Genomic DNA, 22,718 nt, shown 5'->3' on the forward strand with positions numbered 1-22,718 from the left:
AAATGAGATGTTCAATTGATAAAGGGTGCAGGGTGATGACACTGCATTTGCCATTAATCCAAGGGTTTTTTTTTTTTTTTGGGTGAAATTTTGGAATTCGAAGGGCTTTAAAATTGGCCACTTTTATTGAGTGGATGAGAGAGCATGGACCATTAATTAACTGGCGAACTATGAACCATAAGCTATAACGAGTCTATAATTAATCAAGCTTTTTATTGATTGACCCTAAACGCCAAATTGAAGATGCATAATTAGTATCGATATCAAAGTATTATCCCTTTAACAGGGGATAAAGAACGCATTATGGTAGCAATTTGTTGTAATTATGAGATACGATACAGCTATAGAGGATTCATACTCTACTTCAGCAGTTTTGAATTAAAGTATGGTTGATTGATTGTTATGTTGATCGATTGTGTTGAAATATGATTTAAATCATTAAGTATTATCTCAAGAGTGAAGTTGTTATGGTCCTGTGACCACTAATGAACCTCTGTGGATCAGGATCACCATATCTCCTTGGTTGTACTTTTAAGGCCGTTTGGTAAGAGTAATTGGATGAGATGAAATTATTAGTCCGATGAAATTGGAATTATTCCATGTTTGGCTGGTGGGATAACTCTTTTGATATTCCACCTAATCTCATCTATACAGGATAAAATGTGGAACAAGTTATCTTATCCTATCCTACCCAATCCCATCTACATGGAATAACTTATCCCTCCTATCAAACCACCCCTTAGGATTCTATGTGAAAAATTCTCCGGACGAAGAATCAGTAACAACGGTGACAGTTGTGGGAATATTTTTTTCGTGCCTGCAGAATTGAATTACAATAAAGCCAAACGGAACACTGGGTCAGTAAAACTGCATATTTACTGATCCACTTTGTTGTTTACTTTTTTCCCCGTAATTTATTGTTAGACTAAGACAAAGGGAACGAGATGACAAGTGACTATTCATATAATAACCAAAACCAACCCCCACTTACTTGGCTTTGAGGCTTAGTAGTTATTGCTCTACCTTGATCGCAATTTTGTTGGAAACCAGTCAAGGCCCTCCCCCTTTTTTGTTTTGTTTTTCACCCAATGTCCGATACTGCCATAGGAACCCCTACTAATTTGAATTTGTGTCGAATAAGGCCCGCCTCACCAGAAAAATTATGGAATGAAGATGAGGACTGCCTCCGGTGGATAAATTAAAACAGCAATGCAAGCAACAAACTCTCTGTAACAGTTGTGCCTAAACTATCGTCAAATGTAAATGATCAGCACAAAGTGATTTGTGCTCAAATTTTTCTTCATACAACACACATGTTATATGATCAAATGAAAAGGAATCTGCGGATATCAGAGGGAAAGATCAAGAAAGTGAGGAAGATATAGGTCCATCATTCATCATACATGGAGAGAGGAGTAACGACATGTTAATTATGTACTATTTCATTTACTCAAATTATTTACATTAATGTCATTATTTGATTGTTAATTAGAATAACATAGTGGTTACAAGGTACAATAATGAGACTAAATATAAACAAAAGTAAAGTTAATCTAAAGTTGCTTTTTTTTTTTTATAAATAAATGATTTTATTACCAAGTGAGAATTACAAAGCTAAAAAACAGAATCTGGACAGCTCCCAGTTTTGTGCATAACTACTACCTCTTACTCCAAGCTACTCTATCAAAACATAAGCTTCAGAGCATCACCGACACATGTATACAAGTCAAGCTTCACTGTGGATAGAAATTCATAAAATTCAGCAGCATGGCCAGACTTGGTTTCAATCTTCCCCTGATATGTACTTCTTGAACAATCTGCCTCACAAGTGTTGCAATATCTCTAGTCTTCCCTTGAAAAATTCTTTGATTCCTTTCCTGCCATATGTAGTAAATAGTTCCAGCCAGTGCCATCCTGTAAATCTTAGCTGCTGGTTGTTTCCCTCGATATTGATCAATATCTCACTTCATTTCTTTATCCCGAGTTTGCGCTTGTCTATGGATATTGACCCAGTTCAGGATTTTTTTCCAGATCTGAGCTGAGACAATGCAACTAACAAACAGGTGGTTTATTGTCTCCGCCTCAGCATCAGATTGGTTTATTGTCTCCACCTTAGCATCACATAGCACACAAGTTACAAGTTACATCTTCTACACACTCTCATCCAGCCAGCCTATCTTTGGTTAGTAGTCTTCTATGGAAAGTTAGGTATAGTATGAACATCCATTTGGGGCAAGCAACTGTATTGCATATCAGTTTTCTCCAGGCAACCTTTTGATACTCCCCCTTGAGTTTGAGATATACTTGTTTGATTGACAATTTTTCCAATTGCATCACATAATTTTCATTCTAGCCAGCACTTTGAAAATATTCACAAGCTTGGAGTATTTTCTTTACCATCCAAGAAGCTTGAGGTGCTTTGACCCCCCAAATTCCTCGCTTACCATAGTACATATGCACCCATTGAACCCACATCTTATCCTTTTTTTTTTTTGCAAATGTTCCACAAAAGCTTACAGATTGCAGCCATATTCCAAGTCTGGATGTCCAAAAAATTAAGACCCCATGTAGTTCTAGGACTAAATAATGTCTCCCATGCAATCAGTGCTTTCTTTGATGTGTCTACACCTCTTGTCCACAGGAACTTCCTACACAAACTTTCAATGCATTTAATCACTTTTTAGGCAGTATAAAGATTTGAGACCAAAATACTTGAACTGAGAATAATACACTTTTTATGAGCTGAATTCTCGTTGCATAAAAGAGGAACCTGGATGTCCAATTCTGTATTCTTCCCATAGTCTTATATATCAAATGTTGGAATTGAAGGATAGACACTCTTTTAGTACACTCTTTTAGTACACAGTGGCATTCATAAGTATTTAAATGGGAAAATACCTTTTGAGAACCCTAAGTCTTGCAATATTTCCTCCCGATCCTCATTTGAAACACCTCCAAAGTAAATGGAGCTTTTATCAGTATTAGCAGCCAAACCAAATGCAGCTGAAGACTCCATGAACAAGCCATATAACAATTTAACAGACCTTGTATCCCCTCTGCTAAATAACAATAGATCATCAGCAAAACTTAGTTGCACAATGTTCATTATCTCACATTTAGGGTGGTAATTGAAGTCTGGATGTGTCTCAACTTCTTAATAAGTCTGGTTAAGTACTCCATAGCTAGCACAAACAAATAAGGGGGCAATGGATCACCTTGTCTTAATCCTTTCTTTGCTGGAAAAGGGGGACTAAGTTGTCCATTGATGAGAATTGAGTATGAAACTATGCTAATGCATTGATATATCCAATTTACAAATTTATCAAGAAACTAAAGATGGACTAAGATTTGCTTTAGATATTTCCACTCCACAGAATCATAAGCCCTTTTCATGTCAACTTTTAGCATACATCTTGGAGACACCCCTTTTCTCCCATATTCTTTAACCAACTCATTACTCAGGATAATATTGTCATTAATCAGTCTCCCTCGTACAAAGGCAGACTGACTCTTATCTACCAATCCATCCATCGGTAGTTGTAATCTATTAGTAAGCCTGTACCACTTCCTGTCTTATTACAACTTCAATCAATTATAGTTGTTGATGTCTGTTTAATACAGGTCCATCTCTCATTACAACTGAGTTCACTGCAGGTAGCTGGGGGGCACAAGCTCCTAAGAGTTTCTTGTAGAAGCTAAGTATTTCCTCCTCGATGTCCTTCCTTCTAGTAACAAGTGATCCAGTTGATGTGTTTAGCCTAGTTATTCTGTTTTGAGCAGCTCTATTCCTCAAGCTAGCATGGAAATAAGCTATATTTCCATCCCCAACTTTTAGCCACTGAACCCTTGAATTTTGCTTTACTATACTCTCTTCAATCATCAACCACTTTTCCAAGTCTAGTTTAAGATGCTTTTCTGCATCAATTAGATTTTGTGGCTGGCCATACTGTCCTTTGGAGGTCTTGCAGTTGCTGCCTATACACTTTAATTCTCTCTTCCACTCCATGGTATTCAGACCAATTTAGTAGTTTCAAGGCTTGCTTCACATCTTTGAGTTTTTGCCATACTCCTGCCAGTTTATAGGTCCTCCTGCTCTTATACCAAGCATCATTTACTATCCTTTGAAACTTCTTATGTTTAGCTAGATGGTTTAAGAACTTGAATGGTTTTGGTCTTTTATCTTCCTCCTGATTCATAGTGATGCTCAAGGGTGAATGATCATAGCACCCCGGGTCCGTTATCAATACTTCTAATAGAGGCATATCAAGCATCCACCTAGCATTCACTAGGGCCAAATCAATTCCACTATAAGTGTGATTATTTGTCCAAGTGTATTCCCTTCCACTGTACTTCATTACTGCCATACTTGTATCCTTCAAGAATGATTCAAAATCTCTAACTTCTGTTGCCAGTACAAGTGATCCAACCAATCTATCTTCAGCTCTATATATTGCATTATAGTCACCCATGGATAGCCATGGTCCCTGTTGTGCAGCATGAATTTGTCTGAGGCCCTACTAATGACTTCTTCTGTCCTCAACAGTGTACAAACCATAGATGGCAGTAAACGCAAAGCTAAGGTTCAAATTTATGATTAACTTTAGAGTTGCAAATTTAAGATGCTAAGCTTAATACCGTGAGGAATGCAGTGAAATAAATGAGAGAATCTTTAGTGGAGATTCCTTTACTCCATAGTATAGTGGATATATGGGTGTGAATCCAAGTTAGTCCGATTCAATAAATGCTCAAATAAAAAAATAGGAGGAAATGATCAAAATAGTCTTTAATTTTTGGGCTTTGATTCGATTTAGTCCTTTTTTGTATAAATATGATGGAAATAGTCCTTAAATGTTTTTCAAAAAGTGATTAATTTATCCTAAGCAATATAAATAAAGATAATTGTTACTCTTGCTGTCAAAATAAATAGACACCCACAGCATGTGCATTGTACGTGTAGAGACGAATCTAGGATTTCTAAAATATGGGTGCACAATTAAAGAAAGGGAAAAAAAACGCATTAAGTGAGAATTGATCCTAATTCCTATTGGTGAATAACTAAGCTATTAACCAAGTGCACCATTAAGCCTTTTCATAGCATGAGTTCCATCAGGATACATTAGATCAATTTAAAAAAATATGTACATTAAATATCTAATTTTGCAAAAGGCCATGTGTTTATGTGCCCTAAAATCACATAAATTTGCCTCTATGCACTTGAGCTATTAAATTACAAAACAAAGACACCTTCTTGTATGCCTTCGATGAAAGGGTATAGCTTGAAGAAAATTACAATCTTATGGTAGATATATTTAATAGAGTATGAAAAAAGCCCTAGAATATCTATTATGTATGGAGGAAGATGACGAGGGCTTTAGTTTATGTTGATAGCAAAAGTAACAATATTCTTTACTTATATGACTTAGGACCAAATTGATCATTTTTTGAAATGCATTATGAACCATTTCCATCAAAACCCATACATTAAGGACCATTTTGTTCAATTTCTCAAAAAAAATAGCAAGCTTGATGCATCAGGAAAATATTTGGGGCAACTGAAAAATGGAACCCAAATGGTTAGAATATCCCGAATTTAGTAAATCCTAAATTCGAGTGCAGCAAAACGCGAAGAACTAACATTACTTTGCTGCACATAGCCGAGATAGCGTGTGGCAATGGCTGCCGCAATTTGGGCCTCTTCTTCTTCTTCTTCATTCGCTCGCGCTCTCCATCCCTTCTTCATTCACCGCACAGCTGTCTCCCCTCTTCATCTATATAAATCAGCTAGCTGGTTATTTTTCTCCACAAGTAGTAATAAACCTCCAAAATTGGCTGTATACGCTCAAGCTAGGCGAACTTCATCTTTCAAAACCAAAGGAGACGAACTGGCTACTGGTAACCATATTTATACTAGTTCTAACCTAAATTATTCATAGTCACTTTCTTTTCGCAAATTGATTTTTTTTTTTTGTGTGTGTGTGGTAGCTGCTGATTTGAGCTTTGAGGGGCCTTTGAAGATTGTAGAATATCCAGACCCAATCCTGAGAGCAAAGAACAAAAGGATTGCTACATTTGACGATAATTTGAAGAAGTTAGTTGATGAAATGTTCGATATTATGTACAAGTGAGTTCACTTGTTTCTTAAAAAATTTCATTACTTATCCTTTTGATAATTTATTTTAGGGTCATTTGCACCTTTGTCCCTATTTTGTGTTGCTCTTTAATTTTTGCCATCTTTTTCGCGGGTCATAAGTAGATATTTTCGCGCAACCTACAAGTTATGCCGCGCCCTTAAAAGAACTTATGCTCCGCTGGGCATAAGTTCGATTTTGAAGGGCAAACATCAAACCCTGCAATTTCTTCCTTATTTTAATGCAAAAATTAGTTGCTCAATCAGTAAACTGGATAACTCATTCTATGTGAGCTTCACAAAGCATGACTGGAGTGGTAACATAGATTTAGCATAACGAAATCCAACTAGTCTGGAATTGAGGTCTAATTGATTGATTTATTGAGTTGGTAAGCTGGATTGTTGATGTTTTAGTTAGTAGATACATATGTTTTTTTTTTGTTTATAAGAAAAGCTTGCTGTTTAGAGGAGTGTAAAGGATGCTTGGTTTTGTTTTATGCAGAACTGATGGCATTGGGTTGTCTGCACCACAAGTTGGAATGAACGTTCAGCTAATGGTATTTAATGCAGCTGGTGAACGTGGAGAGGGGGAGGAGATTGTTCTCGTCAATCCACGTGTTAGTAGATATTCTAGGAGGATTATACTTTATGATGAAGGTTGCTTATCTTTTCCAGAGATATATGGTGATGTTCAGGTATTTGGACCTATTAACCATTATTTGTTTGGCAGCAAATCAGTCTACTGCATTACTGTATGTGTGTGAGTGTGAGAGAGAGATCAAATATGAACCGCGTGGTCGAGTGTGATCAATTATGATTGAGGTCATCTGTTCGAATCTCTCAACAAGCTGCTGTGCAGTTTATACGTTTCTTTTTAAAAAAATATATATGTTTGTGTATATGTTAAATAAAAAATTAGAAAATATAGAAAACTCCTAGTACTTTTTATTTTCTATCTTGTATAATATTGGTATATTATGAGCCTTAATGGAGTGACATAGTCAGTGAGGATTTATATAGCTGAACCCGACTTGCGTGGGATTGACGCGTAGTTGTTATTGTTGATACCATATTACTAGCTCATGACATGACGAGGTTAGTCGTAAATATATATGAAAGGATGGTAAGGTTGCTAAATTTCCAACCTGTGCGAGTCTTTCCTAGCATTTATCTTGTTGAATTTGGTATACTACACCAATGTGAGGAATTGTATTTGCTGTCTCCTGCTCTGGGAAATATTGCTCCAGTGAGCTGGTTCTAGCTTTCATGGAAGCCTGCACCTTCTCTTGATTTGGGGAAAAGCAAATGTGATTCATATTAGCAGTTAAACTTATATGTATCTAATCGATACTTCGAAGTCCTTAAAAGAAAGGCAGCCCGGTGCACTAAGCTCACGCTATGTGCGGGGTCCGGGGAAGGGCCGGACCACAAGGGTCTATTGTACGCATCCTTAAGTCACTCAATTCCAAACTTTTCAACGAATTCTCAATTTTGTTATATAGGCTTGCGTGTATCCCACAAAGTAGACAGCATCTCAAGAGCTTAACATCAAAAGAAATCCTAATCCTCTAGTTCGCAAGTGTGTCCCTATTCAACAAGGAACTTCAATTTATACGTTATACATCTTCTTCTGGCTCATTAACCAGGTAAAGAGTTTACATAGAGCTGCTTACAACAACAACAGCCCAGTGAAATCCCACATCTTGGGGTCTGGGGAGGGTATAATGTACGCAGACCTTACTCCTACCAAGGTAGGATGGCTGTTTCCGAGAGACCCTCGGCTCAATAGAAGCATAAAAAGGGGGTCAGATAAGGTTAAAAGATTTAAAACGATATTGCAATGAAATAATGCAAGCGACACAGTAAAACAGGATAATCAAGGAATTCAAAGCGATATGGAAATGCAAATCACGAAAGCGGCACAGATAAAATAGAGTAATCAAAGTACAAAAAGTAGCAAATAATAACATAAATCAAAGCACAAGAAATTATAATGCGCTAATGCGCCTACTAATAAGGAAAGATAACGAGACTTATATACTAGCCTTCTACCCTAATGTGGGTCCTCCACACCTTCCTATCTAAGGTCATGTCCTCGGTAAGCTGTAACTGCGTCATGTCCTGTCTAATCACCTCTCCCCAATATTTCTTTGGCCTACCCCTACCTCTTCTGAAACCATTCATGGCTAACCTCTCACACCTCCGCACTGGGGCATCTATGTCTCTCCTCTTCACATGCCCAAACCATCTCAGTCGCATTTCCCGCATCTTGTCTTCCACCGAGGCCACTCCCACCTTATCCCGAATAGCCTCATTTCTAATCCTGTCGCTCCTAGTGTGCCCACACATCCATCTCAACATTCTCATCTCGGCAACTTTCATCTTTTGAACGTGAGAGATCTTAACTGGCCAACACTCCGCCCCATACAACATAGCCAGTCTAACCACCACTCTGTAGAACTTGCCCTTCAGTTGTGGTGGCACCTTCTTGTCACATAGCACTCCTGAAGCTAGCCTCCATTTCATCCACCCTACCCCGATACGATGTGTGACATCATCGTCAATCTCCCCGCTGCCTTGCATGATAGACCCAAGGTACTTGAAACTACTTTTCTTTTGGATGGCCTGAGCACCAAGCCTAACTTCCACGCCAACCTCCTGGGGTGTCTCACTGAACTTACACTCTAAGTACTCTGTCTTGGTCCTACTCAGCTTAAATCCTTTAGACTCCAAGGTATGTCTCCAATCCTCCAGCTTAGCGTTAACTCCGCTACGAGTCTCATCGATCAGGACTATGTCGTCCGCGAAAAGCATACACCATAGCACCTCACCTTGAATTTGTCGCGTCAATCTATCCATCACCAAGGCAAATAAAAACGGACTAAGAGCTGATCCTTGATGCAACCCCATCACAACTGGAAAGTGCTCTGAGTCCCCTCCTACTGTCCTTACTCTAGTTTTGGCTTCCTCATACATGTCCTTGATCACCCTAATGTATGCTACAGGTACACCTTTAGCCTCCAAACATCTCCATAGGATTTCTCTTGGAACTTTATCGTAAGCCTTTTCTAGGTCGATGAATACCATATGCAAGTCCCTCTTCCTCTCCCTATACTGCTCCACCAGTCTCCTCACAAGATGAATGGCTTCTGTAGTTGAGCGTCCCGGCATAAATCCGAACTGGTTCTCTGAAATAGACACGCCTCTCCTCACCCTCATCTCCACCACTCTTTCCCACACTTTCATAGTATGGCTTAGTAGCTTGATACCTCTATAGTTTTCGCAACTCTGGACATCCCCCTTGTTTTTGTATAGAGGGATCATTACGCTCGACCTCCATTCTTCGGGCATCGTTGCCGTCTTAAAGATGACATTAAACAACCTAGTCAGCCACTCCAAACCTGCCGAGCTCGCGCTCTTCCAAAATTCCCCAGGGATCTCGTCAGGTCCGGTCGCTCTTCCCCTGCGCATCCTACGGACAGCACCCTTAACCTCCTCAACCTTAATACTCCTGCAATACCCAAAATCGTGACGCCTCCCTGTATGCTCCAAATCTCCCAACACGATGTCTCTCTCCCCTTCTTCATTCAAGAGTTTGTGAAAATATGACTACCATCTCTGTTTAATGAGAGTCTCCTCTACCAATACTTTTCCATGCTCATCTTTAATGCACTTCACTTGATCCACATCGCGCGCCCTTCTCTCCCGCACCCTGGCTAGCCTGAACAATTTCCTATCCCCGCCTTTCTCTTCTAGTTCAGCATAGAGGCGTTCAAAAGCTGCCGTTTTTGCCGTCGAAACCGCCGACTTCGCCTCCTTCCTCGCTATCTTATAAAGTTCCCTATTCGTCCACATCTCCACCTCATCCTTGCTTTCTATCAGCTTCGCATACGCCATCTTCTTTGCTTCCACCTTCCTTTGCACTTCTCCATTCCACCACCAGTCCCCTCGATGCCGACCACGACTACCTGTCGAGACTCCCAACACTTCCCTTGCTACAACCCTAATACAACTAGCCGTCCTATCCCACATACTGGTCGCATCCCCACTACTATCCCAGGCCCCCATATCCTTCAATTTCTCTTCCATCTCCAGGGCACTAGCCGTGGTCAAACTTCCCCATCTGATCCTAGGTCGATCATCCCCGACCCTCTTCTTCCTCGTCATCTTAATCCCTAAATCCATCACCAAGAGCTTATGTCGGGTTGTAAGGTTGTCCCTCGGAATGACCTTACAATCTTTACACAAACCTTTATCATCCTTCCTAAGAAGTAAAAAATCTATCTGAGTCTTAGCCGCCGAACTACGGGAGGTTACCAAGTGCTCTTCCTTCTTTGGAAAACTCGAATTGGCTATCACCAACCCAAAAGCTCTTGCGAAATCCAAAAGTGAAACTCCTCCTCCATTTCTGTCCCCGAAGCCAAAGCCTCCATGCACATCATCATAACCTCCCGAAATAGACCCGATGTGCCCATTGAAATCCCCTCCCACGAAAAGTTTCTCAGTAGGCGGTATGCCTCCCACTAACTCGTCCAAATCCTCCCAAAAGCGCCTCTTCTCCTCCTCGCGTAAGCCCGCTTGCGGCGCATAAGCACTAATAATGTTCAAAGTGGTCCCTTCAACGATCACCTTAATCGACATCATCCTATCGTTGACTCTCCTAACCTCCACCACCTGATCCCTTAAATCACTATCTACTAAAATGCCTACCCCATTCCTATACTTCGATCTACCAGAGAACCAAAGCTTATACCCGTCTACCTCCTTAGCTTTAGGTCCTACCCATTTGGTCTCTTGGACACAAGCTATATTAATCTTCCTCCTCTTAAGGGTCTTAACTAGCTCTATGGACTTTCCCGTTAACGTCCCAATGTTCCAAGAACCTACTCTCAGTCTAGATGCTCCTTTAACCCACTTACTCCTCCTAACCCTCGTCCCCGTCCCCGTCAGAGCTGCTTATTCTTCCATATTTTGGATTATGTATTATGGGTGACTTGTGCAAACAGTGTCACTGTATTTGAAGCAGAAATGCAAGCCTAAAACACTATGCATTTTACAAATGCTTACCTGATAAATATTTGTTGGCGAACTGCTTTAGCGTCTAGAAACCTGAATCTGCTATTTGGATTGTGAAGTCTTTTGCTTTTCTAAATTTTTACTCACTAGACTATCTATATATGCTCTGTGTTTGCAGAGACCAGACTCAGTTAAGGTCGACGCACAGGACATTAATGGTGCAAGGTTTGAGATAAGCTTGTCTGCGCTTCCAGCACGAGTCTTCCAGCATGAATTTGATCACCTGCAGGTGCTTTTATCATTTCCATGAATGCAGGAGCTGTGTTTAGCTGAATTTACCCAAAACTTATGGTGGTTTGGAATTTGCATGCTCTCTCACTCACACATTTTCCCTTTTCGTTTACTTTGATTCAGATATAATGTTTTATAAGTCTTTCTCATTCTCAATAAAAAGGTCTTTCCAATTGCAGTAACTGTACGTTGAGCAGTCCAATAAAAATAGTAAGAACTGGAAAGACTTGAATTCAGAATTCTTCCCAGTTCTGATTCTTCTTATTAGACTACTCAATAGTGCTACTGGTTGAGTCCAGAAATCTGTAGTAGTGTATACTGTGTATGCAGTCTTTGATGAATGTTCATTAGAGAACACATGAATGCACAATTTGTTTTAAATACAATACTTAGTTCCCCTTGGACATTTCTTTTTAACTTAAGTCAGCAATGTGCAGGGAGTTCTTTTCTTTGAAAAAATGACTGACGATGTCCTGGACACCATCCGTGAAGAATTAGTGGTTAGTGGATGATTGTTAAAGTTTGGAGATATACGTCTAGTTTTTTGTTGATTATTAGTCCTGGGCACCAAGTTTTTTGTTGCTTATCTTTGTAACTGGATTTCACAGGCTCTGGAAAAGAAATATGAGGAGAAGACTGGGTTGCCAACCCCTGAAAGCATAACTACACGGCAAATAAAGAAGGCAGCTGTTGGATTTGGCAAATCATGAGTTTACTGATATCTATGAGATATCCTCAGGTTTTTGATGCCTTACCTTTATTTCATTTACTTATTGTCTTGCTGCATGTGCTTAATACTTGCTACTTGATGTATGCAGAGTTTGTGTGATGAAGCACAAAATGGGAGTACCAGCTTTTCCTGAACTTTGGTCTCCCATTGATCGAGACACCTGTGCTATGTGGAACTTTCCAAAAGTGTGTCCTCTGAGGTTTATCCTTCTACTGATACTGCTCTGTTTAGGAATGATAGGGTTACCACAGTAATTTGTACTGAAAAAGAACAGTAAGTACATTTGATCAAGCTTGAAAATCAAGAAATGGCCTTGTTGACCTCTGTTTCTATTTAATTTTCCTTGAAAATTGTTATGCCTCTGACAGGCAAGAAATGACCTACGGGCTAAATGAACAGCTTTTAATGTATATGTTCCTTTTAGTAATTGGTAAATATCCCTAAACAGCCACTGCTGATGTTTGGTGATGGCAGTTTTCCCATCAAAATATAATTGATCAATCATGATGGATTTTTTAAGTCCAGAAACTTGAATAAATTGAGTACACATGCTAAGCATGAGCCACAGTTTGTAGAGAGACTGTGAGGGTGCGGTATTGTCTTAGAGATTTAAAAAAGGGTTTGGGGGGGGGGGGGGGGGGGGGGGATATATTGTGGAGTTACAAAGTAAAGTTTGAGATAAAGCTGTAGTGTCATCCTTCCCCAGACTGCCAATGCTACTTCCATGCCCAGGTCCACAGTTCGTTTTGTGTACGTGTGCTGCTGAACATCTGCCCTCTATGGTGCGAGAGTCGTCTCCCGCAAAATAACTTCAGCTGGAAATTACATGTTTCGGGATCGTCCTGTGGTGCATGTTTGCTTTGGCTACAGGAAATGAACTTAAATGTGTTTGAATTTGTCACACATTTGGTTAGTTACTGATGTACTACTAGATACATCATGATAAACAATGTCAGTCTAGAGCTGCATTTGTTGGCATGTTGCGAGCAAAATCTGGTGGATCACGTCTTGATCTTGAGTGGTGCTGCCACTCCAATAAAAGCTGAGTGCTTGGAGAAATTTTGAGCCTCCATACTGTCAGATTTTGAAAATGTTTTAACAGATTGTAGTTAGAGCTGTGGTCGCAATTCAGTTAAACTTGTGCTTGTGGTTGACCCATTGTTCTTCATATGCTGGAAGAAAGAATGAGGAAGGGAAGGCTGGAACAATTAATTGATAGTATCAATCCAGTGAACTACTATAATTTGTATCTTGAAGAGTTTGCTTTGGGTTCTCCTGTTGGCATGTTCATCTTCGGTTTGAGTTCCGTTAATTTTTTCCCTTTTAAAATTTGAGAACTATATAGCCATTATAGTAATCCTGATGATCTTCATGTAGCGGGGTTTGTTGGAGCAATTATTTTGCCTTCCAGCTGCAGGACTTGCTTTATGTGTAACTGAAGTAAATGTTTGGTTAATTGCAAAACGTTTCAAGTTTCAACTGGAATACTATTTTGAGTTGGCAGTTGTTTCCTGAGAATGAGATAGGTTTTGCTCGAAACACGAGCTCTGGTGAACCAGAAGTATAGGTTTTCCTCTTTACAAGCAGCTTCAATCTCTGGAGTATTTACAACATTGGATTAAGGAGTTAAACAATACATTCACTGAAAAGGCATCACCTATGTGAGTTGAACAGCGCTATTGACTGATTTGGGACCTAATATAATTGTTGTACCAGTTTCAATCTTGATGGCTGTTCCAAAGCCTGTTTTAACCTCAGTGAAATAAACTTGTTAGAAATAGTAAAAAAAACCCAATATATATTCTTTTTTTTTTGTTAATAACAGTAAAAAGAAAGTGAGAACGCTACATTCTTCTTTTTTTCTTTATAATTTAACTTTAGCTGGCTCATGTTCATGTTTGATCGCCCCCAGGAAAATTCATCTGAGCCTTTTATTCTGTTTTTGGCAAAATTAAGAAATGGGAACAAATATGTGGTGTATATATATTTTGTGGAAATGGAATATGCTTTTTAATTAAAAAATGTTTATGTATAATAATAAACTCTCAAACGAGGTTTAACTAAATTCTGGTTGGCGGAATTATCGGACACCTTCTGAATACTACCATAAAATGATTTATTTCATAAAAATTACTATCATGAATTAACCAGGCTTATCGCAATGATCCTCTTTTTATTTTGGGTCTGAGGCCGGTAGCCTGATAATATGTGCACGTGAAACAGAAAAAAAAAAAAAAAAACTCCAATTAAAAGAATCCGCTTACGTGGTTCTTCGTTAGAATTAATACTTTACCAGTCAACATTATGACACGTAAGCATACAACTCCATCTAGAAGCTTACACGTGGCCATCTCGTACACCCAAAACTCCAATCAACTAAAATGGGATAAAATTAGTTGGGGATCCGCTCAGCTCCTTCAAAATTCACAGAGCATCCAAAGTGAGAGAGAAAAAAATAGAGTGATCTGCCGAAATGTGAGCAATTCACTTCATTGCCGCAGGTACATATCTTACATTTACTCTTTTTGTTGCCTTTTTTGCTCAGCTCAGTTTTATTTTGTTTGTATTTCTGTTTTCCCTGTCCCTGTTCGTTGTTAAGTTATAGGAGGCAAGTTATTCATCTATTAAATCATAATACCACTTTTGGTAACTTATTAGGAGGTAAGTTATTCATATATAAAATTAATACGGTGTTCGGTTTGTAATTTAAAAATCCACATAACTAATACATATATAAGTTAGAGAGAATTTATGTATTATTTTTTGCAGGTGGAATAATTAATACATGAATAATTAAACCCTGCATAAAGTAATACATAGATTCCCTCTTAACTAATTCTTATATTACTAATAGCTGCATAACTCTAACCAGCTTTCAAACGACCCTTACATCATATAAATTTGGTTGATGCAATAATCATAAATATGTTTGCGGCAACAAGTTTGATCTCATGCATTTTTGTGGTTGAGAATGTAGGATGTTAGTAGCTTCCTGTTAAGGCTCGTAAGCTAAAAAATGGCCACAATTTAATGGAAAGCTATGTTTTCTTCCAATTAGAAAATTCCGGAGGCTTTATGATGAGCTAGAGAAGTTTTTGTAACGTCTAGGAGTTCTCTGAACAATGGTAGACAGTTAAAAAGCTAAGTTTTGGATCTTCTAGAGGCTCACTTGACTAACTTTGAGTACTTAAGCACGTATTTAATTGAGAGGGGTTTCAGGATGAACACAACTTTTGAAAGGAGCTGTTTGGCCATGAGAATTATTCATTTTCTGGAATAATTTTTCACTTTATTTCAAAATCAGTGTTTAGTTATAAAATTTCCAAATCCAACTTGGAGTTGGATTCCAAATTCGGAAAAGTGCTCCAAACCTTTTTTCCAACTTCATAAATTCTAAATAAAGGCGATCTCTTCTCTCCTTTGCAAAAAGTATAACAAAACACAACTCCATCTTCAACTCCAACTTCATAAATTCAAATAAAGTAGGGAAATATATTTGAAATCTATGGCCGAGCACCTACTTAATATATCAAACTGCTTCATGTTTGCAACAAGCACTGAACTTCTCTTTGTTGCTTGTCGATAATTATCTGAGTGTTTATGTAATAACTTATTTTTGACTTATTCAACTCTCCTATCAAAATGTTAAAAGAGCCTTGGTATCAATTAAAAAGATTTCATAAATGTCTTTTTATGTGGGATTTATACTTTCTTATCATAGATATGCCACAAGGACATTAAATATGTGAAGATAGCGGTAGCGTGCTTTTTTATTTGTCTTGTTAGGGGACAAGGGTTCTGCTTGGATCAATAAGGGTCAATGTTATATGAATGTCTACATAGAGCGATTCTAGATTTGATGATCTGCTCTGACACAATACTGAGTGTTAGTATGGTATCACTTGCGTCCTGTCTAATTTATGTATCTTTATGATTCAGGTTTTGAGAAGCTGAAGATCTGTCATTTGAGTCGTAACCGTTTATCAGTACCATAAGCAAGTTTGTTTGTAATTCGGTGATATGGCCTCTGGCAGTATAATGCCTTCAGCAGGTGGCAAACCTGTAACTGATGCCATGCTTATTGACAACCTCCCTAAAGAAATAAATGAAATGAAGATCAAAGATGACAAAAAAGGAAAGGTTGTTCTTGGAAATAGGATGCATACTCTTTGTCTTGTTTCTTTTTTCTTGTCTATGCTTGGTTATCTTTGCAAGTGTCACTGTGATAGCCTGAAAGGAAATGGAAGCAGCTGTAGTGGATGGAAATGGAACTGAAACAGGTCACGTCATTGTGACAACTATTGGAGGAAAAAATGGTCAGCCAAAGCAGGTGACATTTTCAGCCATTTGATTCAACCTCAAAAATGTTATTTTACACTTGTAACTAATCTTTTATTGTTGTTCCTGCACCAAAACTCACAAATCCAGAGCATAAGAATTTTCATGTTGTGAGAAAAAATGGCATTTATTTCCGCGGATTTCATGAATAAATCCCTTTGCATTAGTTTCATTTTTGTTTGAAAATCAGTAAATAAAACTCAATCTATGCTACGGCTGGTAATTGATCTAAGGATCTGATGAGTAAATCTTTTCTAAATTAGTATTATTATGGCTTTGCAAATCAGAAAGTCAGATTATCCTGATTTTCGTATTATGTTTCCATTGATGTAATTTAGACAATTGAAAGAAAGATATGTTCTTGGATTTTACCTCACGACATTGCTTTAGCCTCCTTTATTAATCTAGTATAGGTTTTTGTATTAGAGTACCAAGTATTTTCCTTCTTTTTCTTTATTCTTTTTACTTTTTGAAATTGAAAAAAAAAATAAAAAATAGGTCAAGTAACCATCGTACATTCATACCATCTGATAGAGATGTTTAGCCATCTTATAAAATTAAAAGTAACTTTTGGCTAAAATGGTTCCACTTACTGGGGCATCCTTGCAGTAACCTCTTTTTCTTCAATTTGTTTTGACTTGCCTGGTAGTTGTGATCGAGACATTTTGTTTTGTGTATCACATAACATCCATATGTTTCTGCAAGGAACTTTAATTGCTTAACAAGTAACAAGTGACTTTGTTTACCATTTGTTTAGTTGAAGAACGAATCAATAAAGGTAATTCAAAAGTTTTCCAAATTAAGGCACTCTACGAAGGACCCAAAAATCAGTGATATGCATCTCCCTAGACGTGAATAGCAAATGCTCTTCTTTTTCACGGCTGAGATGGAGTTATATTTACTGTTCAACGCTACTAAAAGACGCTAAGGTTGACGGTGCTTTACATGAGCTTACATGGCTTTTCTACTTTTGCTTGTATATTTTTTTATTTCCTAATGTTCTTTTCCTTTCCTCTGCTTACGCATGGGATTATCGAAAATTCACTTAGTATTTTTGTTCTTTCTGATAAATTCATAAAATAAATAGGACTATATTACTCTAAAAAGCCTTATCAATTTAATCCGCTACCATGAATCAAAATAACTATAATAAATCTTTCTCAAAAAAAAAAAAAAAAATCTCAAAAAAAGAAATAACTTTAATAAATTTTGCTTTGTTCCGGTGCTTAATTTGGAAAAGTTTTGTGTTGCCTTCTCTGTTAAAATCTTCAATTAAACAACGGCAACCACAAGTTCACTTGTCAAGCAATTAAAGTGTCTCACGTTACTTATGTTTGTTATGTGAGACATAAAATCAAGTTTCTTGCTGTAATCTAACATTCTCTTTTCTTTGTCCTCCCAAAAAAGGAAGCGAACATTATATATCAACTCCTTACTTCCGGAAAAGGTTTAAGGGCATGAAGTTAGTTAACCTTCTCATACCATATTGACTTGGTGCGTTCCAGATGTAGAAAAGTGTTTATTTCCCCGAAAAATTATTCATTCCCCATACGTTTGTTCTAAATTTTCCTGAATTTTAGATGTACAAAGTATTGCTCTCTGTAAAGTTCAGAAATTGGACCTACAATGGGCGTCTAATGACAGGAATAACTTTGCTTGACATTAAGTTGATAATCTTAGGAGAGTCGGCGAGCACTTTGGTCTCTGCCTTATTTAAGATGTAGCTTATAATAGTTACGGAAAATTGCAAATTAGGTGAGGTTACACGGTCCTACTCAACATAATGTTGTATTCCTGACTTGGGTTGATAACTGAAATGCTCTTCAGTTACCATGTCTGCTAGACTGGCATTGTTTTTGTGAATAACCTATCTGGCTATCCATACTTCATCCCACATATAAATAATTAAATAAAATGATATGAGCAAGTTCTTTTAAACTCAGGTTGCTGATCGTTTTTATCATTCCCTCTGCATTCTCTCTTTCTGGTGTGGGTTTTTGGTGTTAAAAGCTTTATTGCTAATTTTCTCTTTGGCTTTCAGACCATTATTTACATGGAGGAGCGAGTTGTTGCACAGGGTTCCTTTGGAATTATATTCAAGGTATAAGTTGTTATATGTCACAGATAGTCACTGCCATAATCATGATTTTTGTATTACAGGGGCTGGAAAAAAAGTAATACTCCCTCTGTTTCAATTTGTTTGAACCGATTTCCTTTTTAGTCCGAGCCAAAATGAATGAGTTCTTTCCTAAGTTGGAAACAAATTCACTTTATGAATGATTTACAGCCACACAAATTTTCAAGGCTTATTTTGAACCACAAGTTTCAAAAGTCTTCCCTCTTTCTTAAATGTCGTGCCCAATCAAATGGGTTCATATAAATTGAAACGGAGGGAGTAGTAAATACCCCCTTCACTAAATAAATTGTCAGTGATTTTGAAGCTAAATTGCAGGCCAAATGCCTTGAAACAGGAGAAACTGTGGCAGTAAAAAAGGTCTTGCAGGACAAGAGATACAAGAATCGGGAATTGCAGACTATGCGACTTCTTGATCATCCTAGTATTGTTTCACTGAAGCACTGCTTCTTTTTTATCACAGATAAGGACGAGCTCTATCTGAATTTGGTTCTAGAATTTGAACCTGAAACTGTCTACTGTGTGTTAATACATTACAGCAAAGCAAACCAACGGATGCCTTTGATATATGTCAAGCTGTACACATATGAGGTATTCTATTTGAGTTCAAATGCAAGTTTCTCTCATTGTACATAGCGAATTACAAGAATGTTGCCTATAATGTAATAGAACTAAATGGACCTGGCCCTATAGCTTAAGATGATGGTGACTTCTGCTGTACTGTGCCTCAAGTTGTTATGGAGACCTCCTTTGCCTTTAATTTCCTTTATTGTCTTCAAATTGCTATGGTGTATGTAAAAAGTGTAAATGTTGTGTCCCTCATCAAAATATTATGTCAATACTAGCCTCTTCAATGTCAACCCTAGTACAAATTTTCTTAAGGGACCAAATCTTTCACGGATAAATAACAAGAAATAATATAGAAGGTTATCTTCGATCAGGGAAGCCACTAACTCTACCCAATTAGTGCTCTTTTCTATTTTCAGAAAACACTGTAGTACTTATCTCATAGTCAAAAACGATAAGAAATAAATGAGAAAGGTATTTCAGTAAAATAATCTTCAAAATTAATGACTTGCTCTCAATTATCAGATTGGAGATGTCTCCTTAATTTTTTAAACCAAAGGAAGATTCTTTTAATTTCGGCTAAACTACATATAGAAGAGGTTTGACTAATTCACCCCTGTAGCTATATCATTTTTTTCATATACCGCTTAATGTGATATTAATTGTTTTTTGGAGGTTAGTGCACTTCCCTTTCCAACCATTTTGTCCTACATGCAACACTACTTTTTTTTTTTTTTATGATAGTCCATGCAGCCCTAAATTTAGGTTGTGGCCTAAACCATTGACCTCATGTGCAGTGGTAAAGGTTCTTCCATAGTTCCAATATCTTTTAATGAGTTCTCTGTTGTAGTAATAATTGTTAAAGATTATAATATTTAGAACTGTTGCCCTTATCTGGCACGAAGTAAAATCGTGCATCATTTGTTTGTTGTTATTATGCTGTAGAAACTCTTAGAGTGAACAGTTGTTACTGCTTATGGCTAGTAGCAATACCTCTTCTTTACACCCACCTTAGCAGATCTTTGTTGCGACCTAGTTTTGATTGATGATGTACCTTACAGATATTTAGAGCTTTGGCTTACATACATGGGATAGGAGTCTGCCACAGGGACTTCGAGCCTCAGAATTTACTGGTTTGTACTTGAAGCTAAACTCAATCAACTAAAAGCATTGTGATATTGACTACTCCAATTTACCATGGCAGGTCAACCCACACACACATCAGCTTAAGCTTTGTGATTTTGGGAGTGCAAATTTTTTTATAGCTCGCAAAAGTCCTGATATTACTTCTCAAGCTTGAGGCCTAAGTTGGACTTTCTCTTTCTGCTACTCGACACTCCGAAGTTTAGTAGTAGCATGTCATCGTTTGATTGTGACTTGTCTGGAACATAAATATTCTATTTAATCATTTTTCCATGCAACTTGTTATTTACAACTGTAAGTAGTTGATGACGTCTATCACTTCTAGTCATGTCTGCGGAAGAGGGTTTCTTAGAATGAGTTTAAGATGTAAATACAGCTGCGTTATTTTTGTTTGATAATTCAGGGAACACTGGTGGTTGTGGATTGTCATAACTATGTCGCATTTACAATATGTTACAAGAAATAGAGAAAGTTGTATGAAGTTATATTGTGTCCATCCTCAGGAAATGAAAGTGTTCCAGAAAATTAAGGGATCTCTTTTGATTTTGTTTTATGGGGCTATAAGATGTTCCTATGAATTTGATCGTTTGGTTATTGGGATTTATCAAATCGAAAGAATTGATGAAGAAGTACCTTTCAGAACTCAACAATATAAGAAAGAATTTTGTTGAAATAACATAACTTTGATTCTTTTCTTGACTTTATTCATCTTCCGTGTGTGTTGGGTGGGTGGAAGAATTGGCTTAGTCTTATCTAGTGATCTTGTTTAGATAGTTCATGATCCTATTTTGGTCATCCTCACAGGTCAAAGGCGAGCCAAATATTTCATATATTTGTTCACATTATTATCATGCGCCTGAACTAATATTTGGAGCAACTGAGTACACCAATGCAATTGACATTTGGTGTGTGGGTTGTGTCCTAGCTGAACTGCTTCTTGGTCAGGTTGTATTTCCTTTGGAGTTCAATTCCATTTATTTTGAGACAGCAAAAAAACGTCATAGAAATTGATTGTTTCGTGCTTATCTTTTCTCTTCCAAAACCTGTAGCCCCTCTTTCCTGGTGAGAGTGGTCGTCGAAAAAATCAAGGTACCCATCTAGTTGATTCAAATTTTTTGGCTTGCACAATACAATAAATCAAACTATTCTCTTTAGGTTCTTGGAACACCTATACGTGAAGAAATTAAGAGTATGAATCCAAATTACACTTGAGTTAAGTTCCCGCAAATCAAAGCTCACCCCTGGCACAAGGTAAGAATCTTGGGCTATGTTCCTGTATAGAAGATACAGTTTCTGATGCATTGCATGGCATGCATGCGCATCTAAAAACTCATGGCCGCAACCCTGCATTATACAGATCTTTCATAAGCGGATGCCTCCTGAAGCTGTTAATCTTGCCTCAAGGCTTCTCCAGTATTCTCCAAATCTGAGGTGCACCGCGGTGAGTGTAACAAGTTTCTCTCTCGGTTTTCATTTTCCTTTTCTTCCAGTTGCAAACACAGTGATGAGAGGCAAAAAAAAAAGTAGTACCTGTTGAAAATCCCATATCAAATTTGAGGCAGAAAACATTTGTGTGAGGAAATTTTAGTATATGATGTTTGTATGTGATCTATTTGATTCAATTTGCAGCTGGAAGCTCTTGCTCACACTTTCTTTGATGAACTCCGTTACCCTAATGCTCGCCTTCCTAAGGGTCGTCCATTGCCACATCTGTTCAACTTTAGGCCTAAAGGTTTAATTATTATCTTCTCCTCCAGTCTTAGGAATTGACTTTTCCCCCTTCATGTATAGTTGTTTTTCTTATTATAAGATATAATATCCTTTGCAGAGCTGAAAGGACCGTCTTCAGAACTCTTAAACAAACTATTACCAGAACATGCTAAAAAGCAGTCTCACTTGGTTTCTCGTCTGAAAGAATCTGTGTATCTTTTGTAAACTTGATCTTATTTGCTATTACTGTCTTTATTCCCTGTATATATTGACCAGAGAATTAGGAAAACCTTTTGACATATCCATTCCATTATTATACCACGTTTAGCCATTATGTTATCAGCTGATTTTGCCCCTGTATTCTACTCCTGAGACAATTATTTGTAAATAATAATGTATCGTGAAATTTACCTTATTCGTTATCTAAATTTTATTTTTGTATGCCCAGCTTAGTCTGCTATTATCTTACTGCGTATTTTTGTTGATTCTATTACTTTACTCAACATTCTAACTAGAATCCCAAAGCTACCGTTAAATGAAAATAGACGCGCACGGTATTGTTGTCGTCATACGGTCATATTCCAATTCGATCTGTAACTTAAATATTGACATACATATGCTCATGCCATTTGATATTAGTTTTGATTAGTCAAAATTATCAT

The 22,718-nt window shown here is 37.6% G+C and overlaps 2 protein-coding genes across 2 annotated transcripts; both read left to right on the top strand.

Moving 5' to 3' along the window:
* Positions 1-5,414: 5,414 nt before the first annotated feature.
* On the top strand, positions 5,415-12,576 carry LOC132624871 (peptide deformylase 1B, chloroplastic). Its single transcript, XM_060339615.1, has 7 exons — positions 5,415-5,892; positions 5,983-6,121; positions 6,630-6,822; positions 11,322-11,432; positions 11,872-11,934; positions 12,043-12,173; positions 12,253-12,576. The coding sequence occupies exons 1-6, from the start codon at positions 5,673-5,675 to the stop codon at positions 12,142-12,144; spliced, it is 828 nt and encodes a 275-aa protein (XP_060195598.1). The 5' UTR covers positions 5,415-5,672; the 3' UTR covers positions 12,145-12,173; positions 12,253-12,576.
* A 230-nt stretch (positions 12,577-12,806) lies between these two features.
* Positions 12,807-22,383, top strand: LOC132624872 (shaggy-related protein kinase epsilon). The gene is given in 12 exon segments (XM_060339616.1): positions 12,807-14,665; positions 16,104-16,494; positions 18,544-18,603; positions 18,955-19,227; positions 20,265-20,336; positions 20,408-20,467; positions 21,151-21,291; positions 21,396-21,446; positions 21,502-21,597; positions 21,704-21,787; positions 21,976-22,078; positions 22,175-22,383. Coding segments are annotated over 11 exon segments (1,137 nt in total). The 5' UTR covers positions 12,807-14,665; positions 16,104-16,404; the 3' UTR covers positions 22,282-22,383.
* The last annotated feature ends 335 nt before the right edge of the window (positions 22,384-22,718 follow it).

This window comes from Lycium barbarum, chromosome 12, assembly GCF_019175385.1.
Source record: "Lycium barbarum isolate Lr01 chromosome 12, ASM1917538v2, whole genome shotgun sequence".
NCBI lineage: Eukaryota > Viridiplantae > Streptophyta > Magnoliopsida > Solanales > Solanaceae > Lycium > Lycium barbarum.